At 35.4% G+C, this 20,359-nt stretch overlaps 1 protein-coding gene across 1 annotated transcript in view; it reads right to left on the minus strand.

The window, feature by feature from the left end:
* The window catches only part of ZDHHC17 (zDHHC palmitoyltransferase 17), a gene marked incomplete at its 5' end in the record, with an annotated part of 75,783 nt that overhangs the window by 14,233 nt on the left and 41,191 nt on the right, over nucleotides 1-20,359 (minus strand). Inside the window, 6 exon segments of the mRNA XM_080343690.1 lie at nucleotides 1,816-1,938; nucleotides 9,513-9,615; nucleotides 11,988-12,130; nucleotides 13,453-13,578; nucleotides 18,180-18,342; nucleotides 19,672-19,736. Coding sequence (XP_080199816.1) covers nucleotides 1,816-1,938; nucleotides 9,513-9,615; nucleotides 11,988-12,130; nucleotides 13,453-13,578; nucleotides 18,180-18,342; nucleotides 19,672-19,736 — 723 coding nt within the window.

The raw sequence follows: 20,359 nt of genomic DNA on the forward strand, positions 1-20,359 counted from the left end.
TTGCAAATAAACTAGATGAACAGAAAGCAAATACCCCCAACTATCTACCATGATTTCAATGTAGCTTTTGATATATTGGGCAGTTTCATACAATACATATTCAAAATACATACAAAAATTCAAAATTCATACAATACACATTCAAAAATAGTTCCTCTGATTTCAATGGGAGTATACGCTACACCACAGTCTAACAAAAGGATGCACAAAGGAATGTACGTGGTGTGATGTTCAATGTGGAGTTCAGTGTTGTCCACAAGCAAGACGCCAACATTCAGAAGAACAGAACTGAACAAGACCAGACAAATCACTTTTAAATATAACTCTCATTAGTTTCTAATATAGAGACCCAGAAGCACTCAAGTTATTGTGCTTTGTAAACCTTGGGTCTATTTTCCACACTTTTGAATTACTGGAAAATTCTATTGATTATTTTTTTTACTTATTTTATGAGTGACTTGCATTATTTTGTAACACAGAAGAAGGATATGACATATGAGAAGGATAAACACCTGAAATTGTTGCTTACTACACATTTCCAAACATACTTTTTACTTGGTCATCTGGAATTCAAAGAATTTTCTTGGTTGCTTATTCCAAAGCTGAAGTCTAACTCAACATTAAACATCTGGAGACCAAATATGAAAACATGAGAAAGCCCTACACTGCACCAAGGTAAGACACGTGCCCTACAGCGGTTTATACACCTGCTAACAGATAATTTTACAGTTTGGTTACCTAAAATGGAAGAAACCCCAAATATTCAGAGATATGTGCATCTGCCTGAAGAAGCTGCATTTTACAATTCTACCCAGTTCAGCCAGGCTTTTGTAACAACACTTAACTACTTCAGGAAGCTGATCAAACGAATAGCATATTTGTGCAATTTGCTGAATCCAAATCAAAGTGTGGCTGCTGACTATTCTATTTAATTTAGTCCACTTGAAGGAATACAAAAAGGAAATTTGCAGAGTAAATCTGTACATTGAGTAACAACACAAAAACCATTTAAGCTATCACAACCATCCTTTTATAGGCTCTCAGATTTTCATTCGTACATAAGGCCATAATTCCAAGTGGTCCGGTGTTGGTCCACACAGGGGTTTTCATAAATAATCATGAAAGAGAAGCTCAAAACTCACTTTTGGTGAAATGTGAGCTTCTAGGAAACAACCAAAATGAGACAAGCAAAATATTTCTGCTGCTTGTATAATTTTGGTATATTTGATGTTCAGTTGGGCTGCTGAGAAAAATGCACTTAAATTAAAAGAAAGCAGAAATACTAAAAGTAGTGTTATAATGTCTTAGAAAGATACCATTTAATCATCTATATTCTCTCTGATATTTATACCAAAACAAAAACCTAGGGGTTTTCATTGTGTTACGCTCAAAATGTTTGTCAGTCTAACACTTTTAGACACAAAAGATAAGTAAAATTAGAGGTGCTTTGAAGTCTGGAAAGCTTTCATGAAATCTGATTAACTAATACTTTTCCTACAATGGGTTATTTGTTTCAGGAGGCAAAACTCTAAAACTTCACATTTTAATTTTCATTCAATTGCTTTTTAAACTTTTTATCTTGAAAATTTAAGTTGCAATTTATTTTGTTACTCAAAATGGCTGAAATGTGACCAGTACAACTTGAACGCATATTCCAAATGTGAAAAAAGAAACCTGGAAGACAAGACCTTTCAACGTTTTAGACCTTTTGTTATATAACAATTTATTGACATTTCATGTATTGAACAGCAAACTACTCTGATCAACTGGTGAAAGGCTGTTGAAGAACAAGTTTCAGATATCTCATGGCTTTACCTTTTTCTTTTGTTCTTCCGTGGCTTTGATGATTCCTGGATCAGATTTCCAGGATTTTCCAAAATTGTAGAAAAGTGCAACACTATTAGCGAGGAACGGAAGATGTATAAAGAAAAAATTGAGATGTGTTTAAAGTCAAGGAATCCAAAATTTAAAACCAAATTTCCTCTTGAAAATACCCATTGATAATGCTGAAATAAAATTTCATTTTTACGAATACCCTTGAATCACTGTTTCTGGATTAACTAAATTCAGCACTGCTTTCAGACATAGCTTGGTACTCAGTATTTTCTGTTGCTCATACTTAAAAACTTATTTTTATAATGCTGTTCTCAAAGTGGCATTTCTAAAGCACTTATCCTTCTAAAGAATGAACAATGATAGTTCAGTTTTTGTAATTATTTTCCCTTTTAAATAAATCACATGAAATTTATCTTCTTTAAAGTATTTCCTGTTTTCACAATAAACATTTCAGAGCTCTATTAATAAGATAGACATTTGACTGCCCATGTCTTCAGTGGCTTGACATTCCCATTAGATGACAGCAAGGACTGTTTCTGGCCATAGAAGGAATTGTGCTGTAGTGACCACGGCTGCATGGCAATCATGTCCCAAGACCACTTATCTCCAAGAAAGGTACTGTCTGAAAACTGGTCCTATTATAAGGAAATACTCATATTTTACACAGCAATGGAAGTTATTTTTAACATAGAAATTAATCTAATACTTTAAAAATACAGGATTTAGCATTCTCTGGAAGTGTTTATAAAATCAATTACTGTATAAAAACAGAAAGTAAGCATGAGTTTCAAAATATTACTTCCTGTATTGAATGACTTGCTGTATAACATGCCCAGTCTTACAACACTTGACATTTCTGCACAGAACTAAAACATTTCTTGGCAATGATGTTGAAAAACCAAATACTTCAGACATGTCTCTTCCACAAAAGATGGAAAATTATTTACTCTGATAAATCTACAAAAGACTTGACCAACCTGACTAAAGATATGCACCAGCTGTCAGTCATAACTGTGAGGAGATGCTATATTTGACAAAGCTGTGGTGACAGAAGCCTCTACATCATTATCCAGGCAAAAAGGACATTTATTACTCAGGCACAAACCACTGCACTCCCAAAATACACTATATTCTGAGTAACTTAGAGGAAAATTTCTCTCTACTTCAGTAGTCATTTGAATGTCTACTGTAATTAAATTTCAATATATTGTGTGTTTGCATTAGAAAACCCTGCATATAAGACTACAAACAAGCATTATGTGGCAATCTGTACTGAATTGGTTTATAAGACTTTAAAGACAACAACAAGAAAAGTTTTTGCATGCTTTCAAAAATCAGATTTTCAAGTTATAATAGATGCTCATATATATACACATAATATTTGGTATTTATATATAATATATAGTATTCTACTACATATCTACATGTATATTCTGTTCTGTTTGACTCTATTGGAAAAATCTTTCATTAAAGGCACTATTAAGAAGGCAGTATTCAAAAAAATTACATAAACCATTGATAAACAAGTCTACATGGTACAGATGCAGGCCAATATTAAATGAAGAATCCAGAATGTCTACAGAATGACAGTAAGTATCTCAAATCCTTCTACAGTGCTGTTGCGATATTTAAGAACCATGAAATATGAATAAATACAAGTATGGCCTCTTATTGACTTCTGAAACGCTAACAAAGTCTCATTGTTCATGTGAACTGTATCCTGAATAACTTTTGTTTTCCTTCTGTTAGCGGGAGGAGTTTGCTATGAATTTCTAATTAAAAAATACTGGCAAGTTAAGTAAAACTTTTAATCATGTACCTTACATAGTAGAATGTTAGTATCAACTCACTAAAGGCTAATTAATCTTTCCTCTAAAAGCTGTTTCCAGCAAGTTTATAATAGGGGGAAAAAACCACCAGTTATACTATAACCTAAACACTCACAGTTCTATTTGATACAACACAGATGAAAAGCTCTGACTTTAATATTTATACAATCTAATTTCTTCATATTTGTCTTCTAAAATTACCTGCTGCCAAGAATAAGATAGTTCAACTTACTTGAATAACTAGAAAGAGATTCAATTTTCTTTAGAATACTGAAAGTATCATGGGCTTTTTGCCACAATAGTGAAAACTGCTTTTTCATTAAAAATACCTTAATCTGATATCTGTTACAAACAATAAATGTACAATTGAAAAAAATTATATGACCCATTCCTGATTACCAAAGGTCACGTCTAGACTGTTAAACAAGATAGAGGGAAAGACTCTTTTCTATCCATTAAAGGGGTTTTTATGACCTTAAAGTTTTGGAATTGTTTTTGACTGAATAAAATTTGGACAACTTGCGTGAGAAAGAAGCTGTCCATGGATTCAAGCAACACTAGTAGAAGTTCAGTATGCAGAATTTTTCTGAACTTACCCTTCCCCCATTTTATCTATAAAATACAAAGAGAGCATAAGAGACTCCTAGCAAAGTCTATGTTTTGCTTTTACCACAATCATGTCAGACGAGTATAATTCTTACAGTGTAAAAGGTGGCAGATAAGGTACTTCTGTGATGAGGATAGAAGATGTCAGGACACTACATGAGAAAGCAGAATTAAGTACAGATGAGAAGTAACTATGTAAATGGAGAAAGGCAAAGTCAGCAGTATTTTTCATTAGTATCTTCAAAAATCAACTTTGAAGGAGAGCGGAAAGTTAGAATTGTCCTCTCCAGGATATTTCTGGCATCTGATGTAGATAAACAACTCCAACTGTGCGATTCATCTCACCTACCTTAAATCACTCAGTATGCCTTCACATACAACAGAAAGGAAAAAGGCATGTCCAGTCTATCTTCAATATCAAGACATTAATTTAAGTCTTCGAAGCAACGCCCTACAAGTACCTATTTTTCTCTGCCAGCTATGAAGAATTAAACAACCAACTCCACACCAGACCTATCTAAAGTTATGCTGAACTCCCCTTTGAAGTTGACTTCCAAAGAGATCTTAGCAACTTGTACCCCAGACATCTCTCAAAACTCTTCATTTGCAAGAAATCCTTGTGGGTTTGCAGTAGTTAGAGAGTAGGGAATCAGTTCTCCACAGAGTCCCTCATTTTGTCCTAATATCCTCATTTACAACTACATAAAGAAAAATACATTTCCATATTATTAAGAGCTGAAAAATGTGTGATAGAGCAGGCATGCAGCTTCTGCCCTGTCACCAGTATGCTGTCTTTTATAAGGTTTCCCCAGTTTTCATTGTGAGAGGCAAAGTCCATGGAACACTTTCTACACTTTAGTCCTAATCAGTATCCTTTAATTATTATAACAAGTGCAACAGGCTGAAAATTATTCCAGGAAACCACTTGGAAACAAAAAGACCATTTCATTAAAAAGAAAATTAAACCCCAGCAAGCACCCCACAACCCATGAGTGAGGTAAACATGTGATAAACTAATTTTTCATCCTGAACTGCAGCCTATTTAGAATGGCTCAGACACATGCAAATTCCTGCTATCACAGCTATACATCATACAAGAATCTGAAATCAAGCCAAAGTGCACATGATATACAAAGATGCTCCTTTCCACTAACTACAGATCCAGTAATTAAGTCCTTTTCTCCTAGAGAGAAAAATCTGCATCCAGTGTAAGCTGTCAGAGATCAATACATACTAATGAACCTACCAGTTCACCACAGCTGCACATCTGGATCCAAGAGTCCAGGTAGATAAGAACAGATAACTACAGAAGCAGCCTCATTTGACTAGGTATTTATTAGATAAAAGCCATTTTTCATCCATTGAACCTCTGCAAAAGCTCTCTACCTCCATCCTCAATCTATCAAAGAAAATCTCTTAACTTGCAAAAAATAATAATTCACTGCCACCTCCTCCACCTCTCATATTTGGTTTTGTTTTTCTTTTTTAGTTTAGAAAAAGTTTATGAACCTAGTTTTTGTAATATGAATGTGTTTTGGTTTTTTTGTTTGTTTAACTGCTTAACTGTACCAATTGGCTTGTTACAATTTTTGAAACACTATGTTATTGTAACACCTGTGTGACAGCACGAAAATCATCATGAAAACTCTTACACCCAATTTTTACAATGATCCCGAATTGAAAAAGTGTATAGTGTTTGTTTTTCTTCATCTAAAAGCCATCAATACATGAAGTATATTTGAAATAAGATAATCAAGTATTAGTCAACAACAAATTATTTAAAAATACAAACTGGTTTGTACTATCTCATTACATCAGTACTGCAAGTAGTATGCTGTATAAAAAAAGTTTAATTAATGAAAGCTGCACACTCCCATTTGCACCAAATGGAAATGGTAGAACAACAGAAAAAAACCAACCCTACTGTGAATATTTTGAGTTACAGCAAACCCTGACATCTTACAAAAACAGAGCAGTATAAGAACCTTCTGACATAACAGGCACTATTTGTTCAGCTGGAACTGAAAAGACTCTGTGAACAACTGAGATATGAACTCGGTACATGTGCCCTGGACTTTTACAGGACACAAGAGAGAATTCTACCTATAAAGGCTAATGAAAAATAATGAAATGTGAAATTCTAGTCTCATGTTATTAAAAGTGTAATTTCAAATATTTTTGTTTACTTTAAAAATAAAACTAAATTAAGATACGGTGATTTAGTGCGCAGGATTTTTGAGGGTTCCCCCCCATTCTGCAAACCGTAGAAGATTAGAATACACTAACAGGGCAACACATAACTGTCCTTTCTTATGGGTAAAATACAGATAAAAGGGAAGCAATAATACAGCACCACAACAGTGGCAGGGAAGTTTAAGACCATAGACTCATATACCTATAAATTCACAGATCATAACTTCCTCATTCCCAGCAAGAATAGGATTTCTATTTTAACAAATATACCAGAGTCAGAAGCTGCTGAGAAAAATCAAAGAGAATGGAAACATTTATGAAAAGTCTAGAACTATCTAAACTGTTTGAATTTACTCTCAAGCTTGGTCTTTTAGAAGACATATCATTAGCCTTAGAATTTATACTTAGTTTTCATATGATCACCCTGAAATTCAAGAAACCACACTGCTAATCTTTGGTTTTGTTTGTTCTTTATGACACATTGTTTCAACTGCCCTTTTCTGTCTCATTAGGATTAATCTCGGAAGACTAGATGTTCTTCTAGACACCTTCAAAATATCTGCAAGAAAATTCTTACCAAACACCTGAATACTAAAGTAACACTTGCAGCAATTAAGACTTTTGTATTACTTACAATACAAAGTTTCAATAATGCAATTAGTTATAGCTATTTAAGCTTAGAAACTTTTTTTCCTGAGCAGAAGATGGTCAGAATTCGTAAAAACTACTGGGCCAAGTTTCACCACTTGAATATTACAGAGTATAAAGTAGTACTCTGGTCTATCACAAGTAATCATATAAAGCTGTAAAAATAAAAGAATCCTTTCTCCAACCACAATGCTGTGCCTCATGCTATAAAAATAGAGCAGGCATGCGATTTCTTTTTTTTTTTTTTTTTCCCAATAAAGCCACAGGGCAATTTTCCAGAAGAAGAATGAATTTAGAATCTTATTACAAAGACTTCCAATTAAAAATCATCAATTAAAGGAAGATGGCCTCAAGCAGTAAGTCTCTAAAACTGTTTGTCACAGAGAATTGTGTCAGCTCTAATGAAAGCAATTAGTAACCAAAGTTTTTAGACTACTACTTCTGTGTACAAAAAGGCTGTTGCAAAGGTTTTGAGGTACCTACCTTAAAATACAGAAGCAGTACACTATTTTATTGACATTCTGAAGTTAGGCTTTATTAGGGTAAATAACTGTCTATGGTTACTACTACCAGTGGACAATGAACATTATTCTGTAAACCAAGAAAAACCCCCAAAAAACAAAAGAAACTAACTTCAAGTTACATTAAGCAGAACGGCTACCAGAAATAAAAATCTAAGCAACATGGTACAAACATGAAGAAAATACAAGCTTCAGGATTAAAATCTAACAATTTGGCAGCCTTAAGGGACAGCTTTCTACATCAAAATAGAGGTCGTCATCAATTGTGTTGGCTGTGCAGTCATTTTAATATGGTCAAGGACTGTGATTTAAAGCTGTGCACATTCCTAGATGTGTCTCAAGCTGATGTTACATTAGCATGAAAAAGCATTTCACAGTAGCTCAACATTCACAACCCAAAACATGGGGCATCATTAGCAAATGTGATTTTCTAAAGAAAACCTCCAAGGTACGGAGAGATGAGATTCAAAAGGGATATAACACAGTTATAACAGCCACAGAAATTTGTATTTTACTATTTGCCAAAAGTTCGCTTTTCTTAATAAAAAGAACAGAAAAGCAATTTTAGTCTAGTGGTAGGACATATTTACGCAGCTCCACTCCATTGCATAAAAGCTGGAAAATACACTTCCATTTTAAACTACTGCTTTCTAAAATGCTTTTCATATTCATTTTGTACGTGCTTTCCTCATTCTGCAGTTACTAGTAAATTTAATTGAGTAAAAAGACAGAAAATCAGGTCAGAGATGGGTAGCAGGACCAGCATTTCTAAGTAACTCTTTCAAGACATATTCATGCTAACATTGATATTATTTTTATTTTACTTAACAGCTGCTAGATTTTTAAGTTTGTTTTGTTTGAATTTGAAATAGCAGTCATCTCCAGCCACATGGGACTGGTATTACTCACAGCAGCACCTTTGCAAAGACTGTCAGCATGGAAGACAAAGGCAGCATGGAAGCAGGGTCTCGTCTCTGTTCTCAACCCAAAAACATCAGGCTCTTTTAGCTAAGGTCGGAGAACAACTTAATAAGATGGAAAAAGGGTTGCATTGCTACTTTCCTAGTTCATGGTAATTCCTTTGAGGATGAAAAGAAAACCGGGTTCTAGAAAAGTCAAACCAACATCCATCATAAATATTAAGTTCATTTCAACTATCTACAACTGGAAGAACTGTATAAAACATTTAATAAAACATTAATTCTCTATTTCATTTACTTGGGTATTGTATTACAATACCCAAGAAAGTTGCCTAAAAAATTTAATCTATTTCCTTAAGGTGGATAACTGACATTCTTCAGTGAACTCTGAATAAATTTGTACCCCTATGAGTACGAAAAGTTCGTATCTAGGTAGACAGTCAAAAACCATAAAAAGATGGGCATATGCAGAATGTCTATCATTAGTGTTGTTAATACACACATCCTCAAAAACTGAAAATACAGTGAATATATTTACAGTTTGTATGAAATGAAATGCAATTAAAATCTTTACAAAGAACTAATTATAAAGCTGGAACCATGAAATTACCCACTGCTATTCAGAAAAGCAGTGTCTAAAATGTCAATTACACTTTGTCACCTCAAAGTCACAGCATATTTTATAGAGTTGCTTAAGAAATTGGTAAAGCATAGGAAGTTTCACAGACTACTATAAGCTAGTTTTGAGGAAAATCCTCATTCACTGAGGTAAAGCAGTAATGTGCACTTTTTCAAAGCAAGAAAGTAACTGCCATAAAACCAAAACAATATTTAATGGAAATAGGCATTTAAAAATTGTAATTACTTTATTCACTCTCATATGTAGGATAACTCTGGGTATTACCCCATACTACTAAGATTAAAAAAAATATTACTTATTGTTTTACACAAAAAAGGATATCATTCCAAAACCAGAAGAACCACGTCACATACATCCAGAATTTCGTTGCCAGGTATATTCCAAGAGGCAGAGCACTGTGCATGGAGTGATCAAAGAATGACCTGTAAAGCAGAAGCAATGTCACACGGTAAGTTTCGACTTATAAAATGTAAATCCTGAACTAATGTTTCTGGAAAACACTTCCCGTTAAAATATATATTATATGGTATAACGCAAAATACACCATGAAAACCATTTTCCTCACATTTACCTTCAAAGTTCACAAGAAATTCCTATTTTTCAACCTGTTCAGGTGAAGGGTCATGACTGACATGTATTTAATTAAAATTTATACATCCACCTTTGAAGTGAATGTCAAGAACTGGACAAGAAAGGCAGAATGAGTACATACTCATGCTATGACTACACTGTGAAAGCAGTTCGAAATCTGTGAGATTCCTAGCCTACAGCATGGATAATGGTTGCAAACTACATTTACTTAATGAGATTTCAGTACTAAAGATATTTTGGAAACTCACACAATGAAAATAATATGTTAAAATTACTTAAGTAAGAAAAAAGCTTAAGAGAGACTTTGGTGTTACCATTCTACATACTTGAAATATTTCAGATTCTTGAATCTATTGCTTCAAGAAGTTGCCAATAGATAGTCAGGGAAAAGCAGATTAATTTATTTCCTGTATCACTAGATTTGCCAAGTTCTAAGACAGAATGCTTGTACTTCAATTTTTTAAAAAATAAGCTAATCAGAATTATTTTTACCTTCTTATATTCTTGCATTTTAAAGTATATTCTGAATAAAGTTGAATTTAGTTGAGACAAACTAGGTGAGTGACTAGGTAACTCCATTTTCAAGAAAAAAATTGCTAAACATATCAAAAGTCCCACTCTTAACTGATAAATTCCTTGAAACAGAATTTCTTCCATCATCTGCCTAAACATCCTTTCATTGATGCATTTGGCTTTTCGTTTTGGTGGTGCCTTCAAGGGCTGTAACAAACAAATGTGAGCACCGAATAGTTTCTATTTCACTCCTTTACTCCCTTTCAGTAACTGTTTCTTCTCTAACAGAAGTTTCTTAGGTCTTTTAAGAAAATCAAGGAAGATGAGCGAAGAGTGTAAGTACTAACTGAATATACATTTGGATACACAATAGTTACCTTTTTTTTTTGTGCGTGTGAAAGGAGCAGGGAGGAAAACCCAGCTAAGCAGATTAGCTAAAATTCAATAGGGAAAGGAAATACTACTAGAATAACACAAAAAGTTTCATTCAAAACAGGGCTTTGTGAAAAACACTTCAAAAAGTATTTATACCAAACAGTAAGCAAAGGATAAGAGAAAGTAATACTATTAATCTTGAATACATGTCAGGCAGGTCAAAAATATAAAACTCAATAAAACGTAGGTCTTCAGAAACCTGAAAAAATCTTGTCTGTGCTTCCTGCAGGATACGTGGTTGAGGATTTGCATTGCCAAATAAATTACTTGTGGGAGGAGGTCAGCAAATTGCACAGTCTCAGAGATGACAAAAAGACTGAACAAATCATCTCCAAGATCCTGCAGAGACAAAGGCTCGGTGACCTCCCACCCGCCTCCAAGTGTACCAAGTTCACTAATATTCTATTAAATTGGTTTAAGGAACAGATATATTTTATTTTCCTCTTTAGACAGAAAGGAAGGAAAAGCAAGTGGTTCTAATAAACATAATATTTGATGCCAGAAAAGCAGAAAACTCTTAAATATGAAGATATAAGTTCTTCTATACATGCTACATATGGAAATGAAAAGCAAAGGATAAATGAAGTAGTCTACAGATACTGAAAATCTGCTGGAGCGTGCCTCTGTGTGTGTGTATGCATGTGCATTTACAGATAATTAAAATAATCAAACACAACTAAAACTCTTTATGATGAGGTAACAAATGAAAAACATTATCAGAGAGCAGCCTTTTTCTTTAGTTATCCTTTTCCACAACAACAGAAGCTATAAAACCTGACTCTGACTTCATTTCTCTACATAAATCTCTTCAGATGCCTTTGGGTATTTAAATTCTAAATGATAGGGTTTAAATAGCAAGCTTGCATATTTATTTTTTTCTGTTCCTTTCTAGTAGTTTTTCCCTTGACTGCTTTATTCAAAATTCATTCTGATAACTCTTTGTACACAGACATTCAGCACCCTCCTCTGGAGAATGACTGAATTTCTGTTCTGCTGTTAGCTTCTCTCAGCTCAGTGGTATTCACTCAAGGTAATTCCATGGCTATTTGCAAGAAAACAGAGCATTACAAGAGAAAAAGTTGCACAAGGTATTTCCCAGAAATATAATTTTAAAAATTCCAACAAGAAAATAAATGCTGCATGTTGAAAAACAACATACAAAAAAAGAAATTTAAGATTATTTATTCAATAAAGATCCCAGCGAAACACCTCTTGTGTGCACACGAAACAGATAGAATCCTGATAAAAAACTTACTTTGAAAGAAACTGCACCATAGCCCAAACGCCACCATACATCAGCCCTTTAATGAGCCAAGAATCAATGTCTAGGTCTGCTATAAACCCAACCAGCCAAATTACTAGGAAAGGAGTTCCCAGCATCACCTTCTGACGGAATTCCTGTATAGAAACAAATATCAGTAAGTAATATTCTAGAATAAATAGGACAGTCACAAAAGCTTAAATAAATTTTCAGGAAGATTGACAGAGGAGGAGGAATCTTCATAAATTTTTGTCATTTCCTGTATTTACGTATCTCCAATGTATGGGCAAGAAAAAAAAATCCTAAAACTTCATAGCAAATCAATTGATTCCTTTATTTTAGAAGAACTGCCTTCTAAAGACTTTACTCTTAATTCAGAATAAAGGCACCAGCATATCTTTTTTAAGAACCTGTCAAAGTGTATAAACTACTGCACAGCACATGGCAATCTCGGTGCAGTTTAAAGACTGAAGTTATGCAATGAATAGATAAATTCATACTGAAGCATCTATGAAGAAAGACAGGACCTTTTTTGTTTTATAATATGTGAGTAAAATTCTTGATGAAGGCATTGAACTCTTAGCAGATATTCAAAGCACAGCCACGATGCACATGTACACATAATGCAATGCACAAATCACTTAAAGTCAATAATCACTGCACTACTGTATTACCACAGGCTTAAAAGCACAGGCTGTGGCCAGTGCTTTAACCATCAACATGCTATGTATTTTTAAATCAAGAACTTCTAACAAATCAGTGACAGCAATATTTAATAACAAGCACAGCAGTTAGCCTAGTAAGAAAATATCAACTCTATGTAAGTTATCAAACTACAGGCAAGTAGATAGTTTTTCAAGCTAGAGCAATATGTCACCCTTCATACCCTCATTTCTTGCTTCCTCCTATCTGCAGTATTAAATAACAACATGAGAAGAAAAAGGCCTCCACATCACAAATTTACATATTACATTATACTGCCAAGACTGAGTGCTGTTTTTGTTCAACACAAAACACTAAGGATCAGAGAGGAGATCAGAGTTCAGAATATGTAAAATGCTTCTTTCTTTAGATACTTGTGTCAAGGTTTAAGGCAAGGAGGCAATAAACCGTGGCAGACGCTCCCTGTTAGTCCCTTGAAAGTCAGCTTTGTGAAAGTCATTGCTATCCTCAACAACACCAGGCCATTTAGTACTTTCCTAATGTTTATTTAGTACAAAAACTAAAGGTAACTGTGTGGAAGTTTAGGGTTTTCTTTCCTCTTGCTTTGAATAAAGAGGTTTTTTTTTTCTTTTTGTCTTTTGCAATTACTTTTGCCTTAACAAAAAGATGGTTCCCAAAACTAAAATGTGGGGAAACCACAGTACTGAACTGCTTACCTTAAACAAACAAACACACACACCCCAAAACCAACAGCAGCAGCAATGTTGATTTATGTAAGTGTGATATTACTTCTTACCTTATCAGCTTTTAGTTTTCTCAAAAAGGATGGGCTGTCATATCCCTTTGCCTGTCTTGCTTCCTGTAGGTGATTGATCATCCAAACGTTTTTCCTCTGTTTTGCTAAATCAAGTGGTGATTCTCCCTGACAGAAGTAAAAAAGTGGGAAACATCTGACTTAAAAATAAAATGCATTCAGAGCACTTTTGCAACAGAAGATTGGCAGGTAAAAATGATACATTTTAAATTAGTTCAAGCTACATTCTGGCACACTTTTGGCTCTGCAGCTTACTTGACACCAAACATCAATCATTCCTTCTGGTCTTTTTCACTCTCATAACTATACATGCGTGGACAAGTAGATTAAATGTGTGATCCTGACAATATGTACGTCCTGACATAGCAATAATTGTTGCCTTTGGCATAACACATCTGTGTTTCACTGTTCTACACACAGTCTACTAGTCCGTAAACGAAGGGCTGTGCTTCACCCTCAGCTATTGACAGGCAGCAGAAATCAAGCAAAGAATAAGAACTCGTGACCCACTGGATCATGGAAACTCTCCCAGTTTAAAGTCTGACTTCTCAGTTAACTCTCTGCCTTTTCAGCAGAGTGAAGTTACTAAAATGTTTCTATGACAATTTTTTTCCACAAGCTTAGTATTCTTATATTCATCTCTGTTACTGAAGTCCTAGGAAGAAAACAGGAAAGGATAAACTGATTTCTCATGTCCAACTTACTCCAAAACTCTGAACTTTCACGCTTAGCTTATGCTTCGCATACTTTGGGGTGCTAAGCATGGTCCATGTTTTCTCTCTCCCTGCTTTCAGAGAGGACTGACAGACAAAGCAAGATAGAGACAGAGAGAGATAAAGGGGTCAAAGGTGCCTATCAAACTGCTTTGATTTTATTGCTTTTTAAACATTTAGGAAGAGAGCTAAATGAAAGTTACTGACTGAATCTAAAATTATAGAGGAGGCAAGAGACAACCAATTGCAGGTACCTCCAGCTCCAGTTTTGCATATGACTCCTCCTCTCTTCTACTGGAGTTAACTCCCCTCCTAAACAAACCATTCATGGAGGCTTGAAAAATGGCTGAATCCTCCATCGCACGGCCCCCTCCTAAAAAAAAAGTGAGACAGGTACCAGAAACTGAAATTACCCAGAAAGGGCAATAATTACTATAGACAGAAGGGATTTCAAAGATTAAAGTACAGTCAGCTACCTATATCCCATAGAAAAACAATGGGAAATGAGTACTTAACTGCCATTTTTGCCTTTGAAATCTTTCTTGATATCTCTAAAAGGAGGGTAAATAGCACAGACTACAGATTATCAGGTGAAGCTTTTTGCTGTTTAACAGGACCTTGCACTTCTTCTGTGGGAGAAGTTTAACTAGCAAAATCAGTTAAAAAACAATAACCTTTTGACTTAACTTGGCTAACAAAGTTATTTAGAGCCAGATGTTTAAGAAACAAATTAACTCCATCCTCAACAGAAATGCCTGAAATCAAACTATGGTGCCTGCTTCATCATAAATTTAATAGCACCTTGAATTGCTAGTATCTGGAAAACTCCAGAGATGCTGTTGTTTTAATATCACCTTATATATCCAGTCTGTAAAGATTACCTGTGGACAAGCAATCCCCTCTGGGAGTTGATCTCCCAAGTAAATCCTGAAGTTGTCTTGGGGTCCAGCTGAGCATCCCTTCCACTAGAGGGCCATGAGACACCTAGGAACTGCCTAGATAAAAAGATTGAGGGAGCTTTAAAGAAGTCTTTGACTATGCTTCTCATCATCTGGCCATTTTAATATTTTCCTTGTATTCACAGGGGTGGTGGATGGCTGACTTGGTTAGACAGAAAAACAAAAGAAACCAAACCAAAACAAAACAGGGTACTTAATCTAGTTACACACTTGTTTGTCAGCAAGCAATAAGGCTTCAATAGCATATATTTTAAGTGTTTAGACAGAATCATCTGAAGTCTCATTACGATAAGCAACTTTCCATGTAGACTTCCACAGACAAGCCTACAGATACACTGCAAAATCAAGAAACTACATCTAAAGTCCATTCAATGATTTATTAACAGATTTGGGTGTTTTTTTTAATATATCTTCCTTAAATCACAAAAGCTCTTTCTGGTCTCCATCACTCTCTAGTGAAAAAGGAGCTTCTGCTTATATTTAAACAAAATATACAGGTTTCCCCCCGCAACGCCCAGCAATAAGCTGACTCCCTGTGAAATTCTGTCCTCATATGCCCAATCTGTCTACAAGTGTGGCAAGATAATTTCCTTAACAAAAAATCAACCAAATAACAAAAACAAAACAAAACAAAAAAAACCTCACACTTTACTTCAACTGCGGAAAAGCAGCTTCCAACTCCAAGTTGTAATCTAGTTCTCAAAAAGGAAGAAGAAAGTATCTTATTACCAAAAGAAAAGTATTTTCTTGTATAGCATAATGTAAAGAAGATAAATAACACAAACAGGACAAACCTGCTGCTTGTTACAAGCTTTATTCTAGAATAAGAGTGCTACTGTTCATATACTTCTCAAACTGTCAGGCAAAGTAAAAGGAGCACCTTAGTGGTTCCAGTTTGTCCCTCACCTCAGTGGCCAGCAGCATGTGCCTCTAACACAGATCGCCCAGAGCTGAGAACAAGGTCAAACCTTGCACCTTATACTTCGGCCACTTCAGAATTCAAAGAAGATGAAGGGCTTTCAGCCAGTGTATTTCTTTAACCTGAGCTGTCTAACCACCATTCTTGGTCAATTCCACGAGCTACCTGAGAAAAGGACTTTGCTAGATAGTGCTGCAGAAATCTCCAAGTGACTGCATCAGAAAGGAGGCTTTCACAACTCCTTTTATTTCTGGGGGAACATAAGCCAGACACTTCACAACCGGATTTTGGTTCAAAGAAAACTTTTTTCTGAGCAGCCAAAGGAGAAGCACCAAACTGAGTTTCTATATACCTACAAAAAACGAACCAAATTCTTATGTTTCCTATATGTTTACTATCACCCAAATCAGCATATGTTATAAAGTCACTGGCAGGATGACAGAACTGCCACTGTTAGAATGATTTCTGATCCTCTGAAGATCCTAGACACGTGGGAAGGCATGCAAGAAACCCAGACTCCACTGCAGAAGGCAGGCATGTTAATGAAACCAGGCACATGTCTTCTGGCATGACTGGAAAGATAATCATGATCCAGCAGGTCCAAAAACCTTTTTTTCTACTGACTGCTGCTGTCTGTCAATAAAGAAGGAGAGATCACGAACTGCTTCAGGCTAGCAGATACTTTTTAATTTGGCCAAACATAGGAATTTTTACTACAGATTTCATAAGAGTCCAGAAATGTAGGTAAGGCAATGACTTTAAAACTCTAATCACACTAGTCAGACTGCCAAGGGAAGCAAGGTACGACACTGATTTTTTTTCCACAAAAATGCCTTAATTTTACCATTAGGTGTCATAGAAAAAAAGCTTTTCAACAGTTTACAAGAAATGAGACTAGAAGCATAATTCATCCACACGACTGACCTTACAGACCAGGAATAATTATTATAAAATCACATCAGTACATGTAAGAAACTAGTTGATTTGTTTTAAACACGTGAAAAGCCATGTGATTTTTCTAATGAGTTTTCAGTCATGATCATCAGTATTTCTGATATTCTAAAGTGGATCTAGGACCTAGAAAAGCTACTAGTAAAATTTGACTGCACCCTTAAACAGACTGTTCCATGCTGTTCAAGAAAACAGATGTGAATATATAGAGATATATTTTTAGCATATTTCTATCACTTGTGGCCAAGCAAAATAGGCCCTGGCCGTCTTAATCATCAGAGAAAATAGTGACAGGTCAAATAAATTTAATCAAGTATTTAATATTTTATAAATGTAGATTTACAGCTCTATTTTCCAGTGCAATTGCTCTATATGTAATGCTAAGTGGAAAACAGAAATATTTGAAGAGAAATTGAGAATTCTTTTTTCTAAAAGTAAATTCTTCTCTGACAGCACAGAAGAAACACCTTGGGTGATGAAGTGCTTCTAATTTAATATACAGATTAGTCTGGAGGCAATGGACAAAATCATGTTCAATAGGCGCACCTTCCACTGCTGGAGAAGTTCTTATAGACTCCAAGTCTCTGGCATAAATTCGAACAGCTGCTTGGCTGGTCTAACGTATGCTGGGGATGGGCTCTGATAGTACGGAATTTAGCTGCATCATTAAGAGGTTCTGGTAGAATAATCAGGCAACTTAAAGTTCTGATGCAAAAAAAGAGCCCATTTTCATATTTTGCTCATATTGGTGTTTTTAGGCCTCCAACTTCTTTACTGCCACTGGGAGATACAATAGATGTCTCACATCTCACTTCTCGCTCCAACAAATAGACAGTCACCCCAGAACTTCACTAGAAGACGTCTGGTCAGATTTCCAATTTTGCATCCAAATGCATGGGTCTTCACACATGCGGTATAATTGCACATCCCACTGACATATATTTGAACATAACCATTGCTAAATTATTTATATGAGTACTTTTGAAGGTGCAGATTTAGTGGTTATGGAACACTGTTTGGAAAAACTGATTCCCAAATCAAACATTAGTGGCACAGCTTTTGCACCATCTCCATGTCCCACCATACCCACAATAATAAACTATTCTCGAGAGGCAATGCTACTTCTGCCTCAAACCACCCACAATAAATAAAAGACTGAGTGTTTACCTTTATATTTTGAGCATCAACATTAGCTCCAGCTTCTAACAGAAGACTAATAACTGTCGTATTTCCTGCTAGCACAGCCCAGTGCAACGCTGTGTTTTTGTGATATTTGTCTCCAAGATTAACAGAAACATTAAATGTAAGTAGTAATCGGGTTGGATCCACACTAGAAAAGAAACCTCTCATTAGATTTACAGAAGACGAACTCAAATACACACCAACTTGTTGTTAATGTGTTCAATTTCTATAGAGGACATTGATCAGGTACACTATGTAATAGTAAAGTGACTTTTGCTGACAATTATGAATGGCTCAAAGTCCCTCCCCACCAGAGAGCAACTACAATTCTGTTGACTTTAAGGAGCTGGTAAGACAGCTTGTTCTGGGATGTCATGAAGCACATTTGGTATACAATTCTGTATTCATGTTTACCAAAACCTAACAGTATTAACAAACAGGTTTGTAAAAGCACACACGATTATATACTTGCCAGATAACAACCAAAGTTCAAAACATATTATGTTTCTACTTCGTATTCCAAAAGATGAAAACACAATAGGATGATAATGTTGGTGATGGCAGGTATTTGTAAAAGTTAGCCTATGTTCCTCTCAACAATCGATGGAGACAGGCTCTTCTGAGCAGGAATCTAATTCAGATAAATTTGCTCTTGGGAGAAGTGTCATTTTACATTTTTCAAATCAAGTCCCCAGGAAGATTTACTTTGCAAACTTGTATTAGTAAGTACTTGTGCATAATGTCCTGTCTCTTGAATAGGTCATTGTACTGGTTTTGGCTGGGAAAGAGTTAATTTTCTTCATAGTAGCTTGTATGGTGCTATGTTTTGGATCTGTGACCAAAACAGTGCTTATAATACAGAGATATTTTTGTTACTGCTGAGCAGTGCTTACACAGCATCAAGGCCTTTTCTGCTTCTCACTCCACTCCACTAGCAAGTAGGCAGGGGGTGAACAAGAAGTTGGAGGGGACACAGCTGGGACAGCTGAACCAAATGACCACAGGGATATTCCATACTGTATGACTTGTGCTCAGCATATGAAGCTGGGGGAAAGAAGGAGGAAGGGAAGACATATGGAATTATGACACCTGCCTTCCCAACTAACCTTTACATGTGATGGACCCATTTCCTGGAAATGGCCAAATATCTGCCTGCCCATGGGAAGCAGTAAATGACTCCCTTGTTTTGCTCTGCGTGGGTATGTAGCTTTTGCTTCATCTATCAAGCTATCTTTATCTTAACCCATGAGTTTTCTCACTTTTACCCTTCCAATTCTCCTCCCCATCCCAATGACGGAGAGCGAGTGAGGGGCTGCATGGGCCTCAGCTGCTGGCTGGGGTTAAGTCACAACAATCACAAATGAAGAGAGATAATTTGGCAATTGTCAAAAAGAATTTCCAAAAAATCAAAACCAGTCACTAGCCTACGCCGTTTAGTTAACAACAAGAGAAAGTCAATACTGCAGTGAGATATTACCTATGTGTTCTGTAAGCTGCCCACATTAAAGGTGTCATTCCATTTTGATCCATCATATCTACATCCTAAAAAAAGGAAAAGAGAACAAAAAAAACATTGGTGAGACAAATAAGCATGTTTAAGTTCCAGTAAAGACAAGGTTTGCAATGAGATGCAGTATTTTAAAACTAAGCAACTGAACTGGAGAAATCGTGGCAAGCTTTTAGTACATAATAAAATAGTATTAAAAATGAAAACAGACATGTATACCACTATTGCAAAAATATAACCGTTCCAATATATTTTAGAAACTAAGGAACAGGTGAGCTGTAAAACACCAATTATTTCTATGTTATTATTAATCTTCAACATCAAACATATACATAGATGGTGTAATACTGCACTCAAAAGCAGGAAAAACACACCTAGAACCTTCTTTTCCACTCCATTAGCCTGTCAAACACCCAGAACCCTGGGATCCCTACTTATAGTGCTGCTAGCCTGACTCAGGCAGATGTTTTTCAGGAAATCCAACTAAGTTCTTGCAAATAATAGCTGTTAAAACATCTCTAGCCTGCAGATACCTTTACATATCTGAGTTTTTACTCTGAATAAAAAATAAGGAATTACTCTGTTGAGCAAAAAATAAATACAAACAAACAAACACCCCCCCCCCCAAAAAAAAAAAGAAAAAAAAGAAAAAAACAAA

This window comes from Nesoenas mayeri (genome assembly GCF_963082525.1).
Source record: "Nesoenas mayeri genome assembly, chromosome: 1".
In the NCBI taxonomy this organism is placed as follows: domain Eukaryota; kingdom Metazoa; phylum Chordata; class Aves; order Columbiformes; family Columbidae; genus Nesoenas; species Nesoenas mayeri.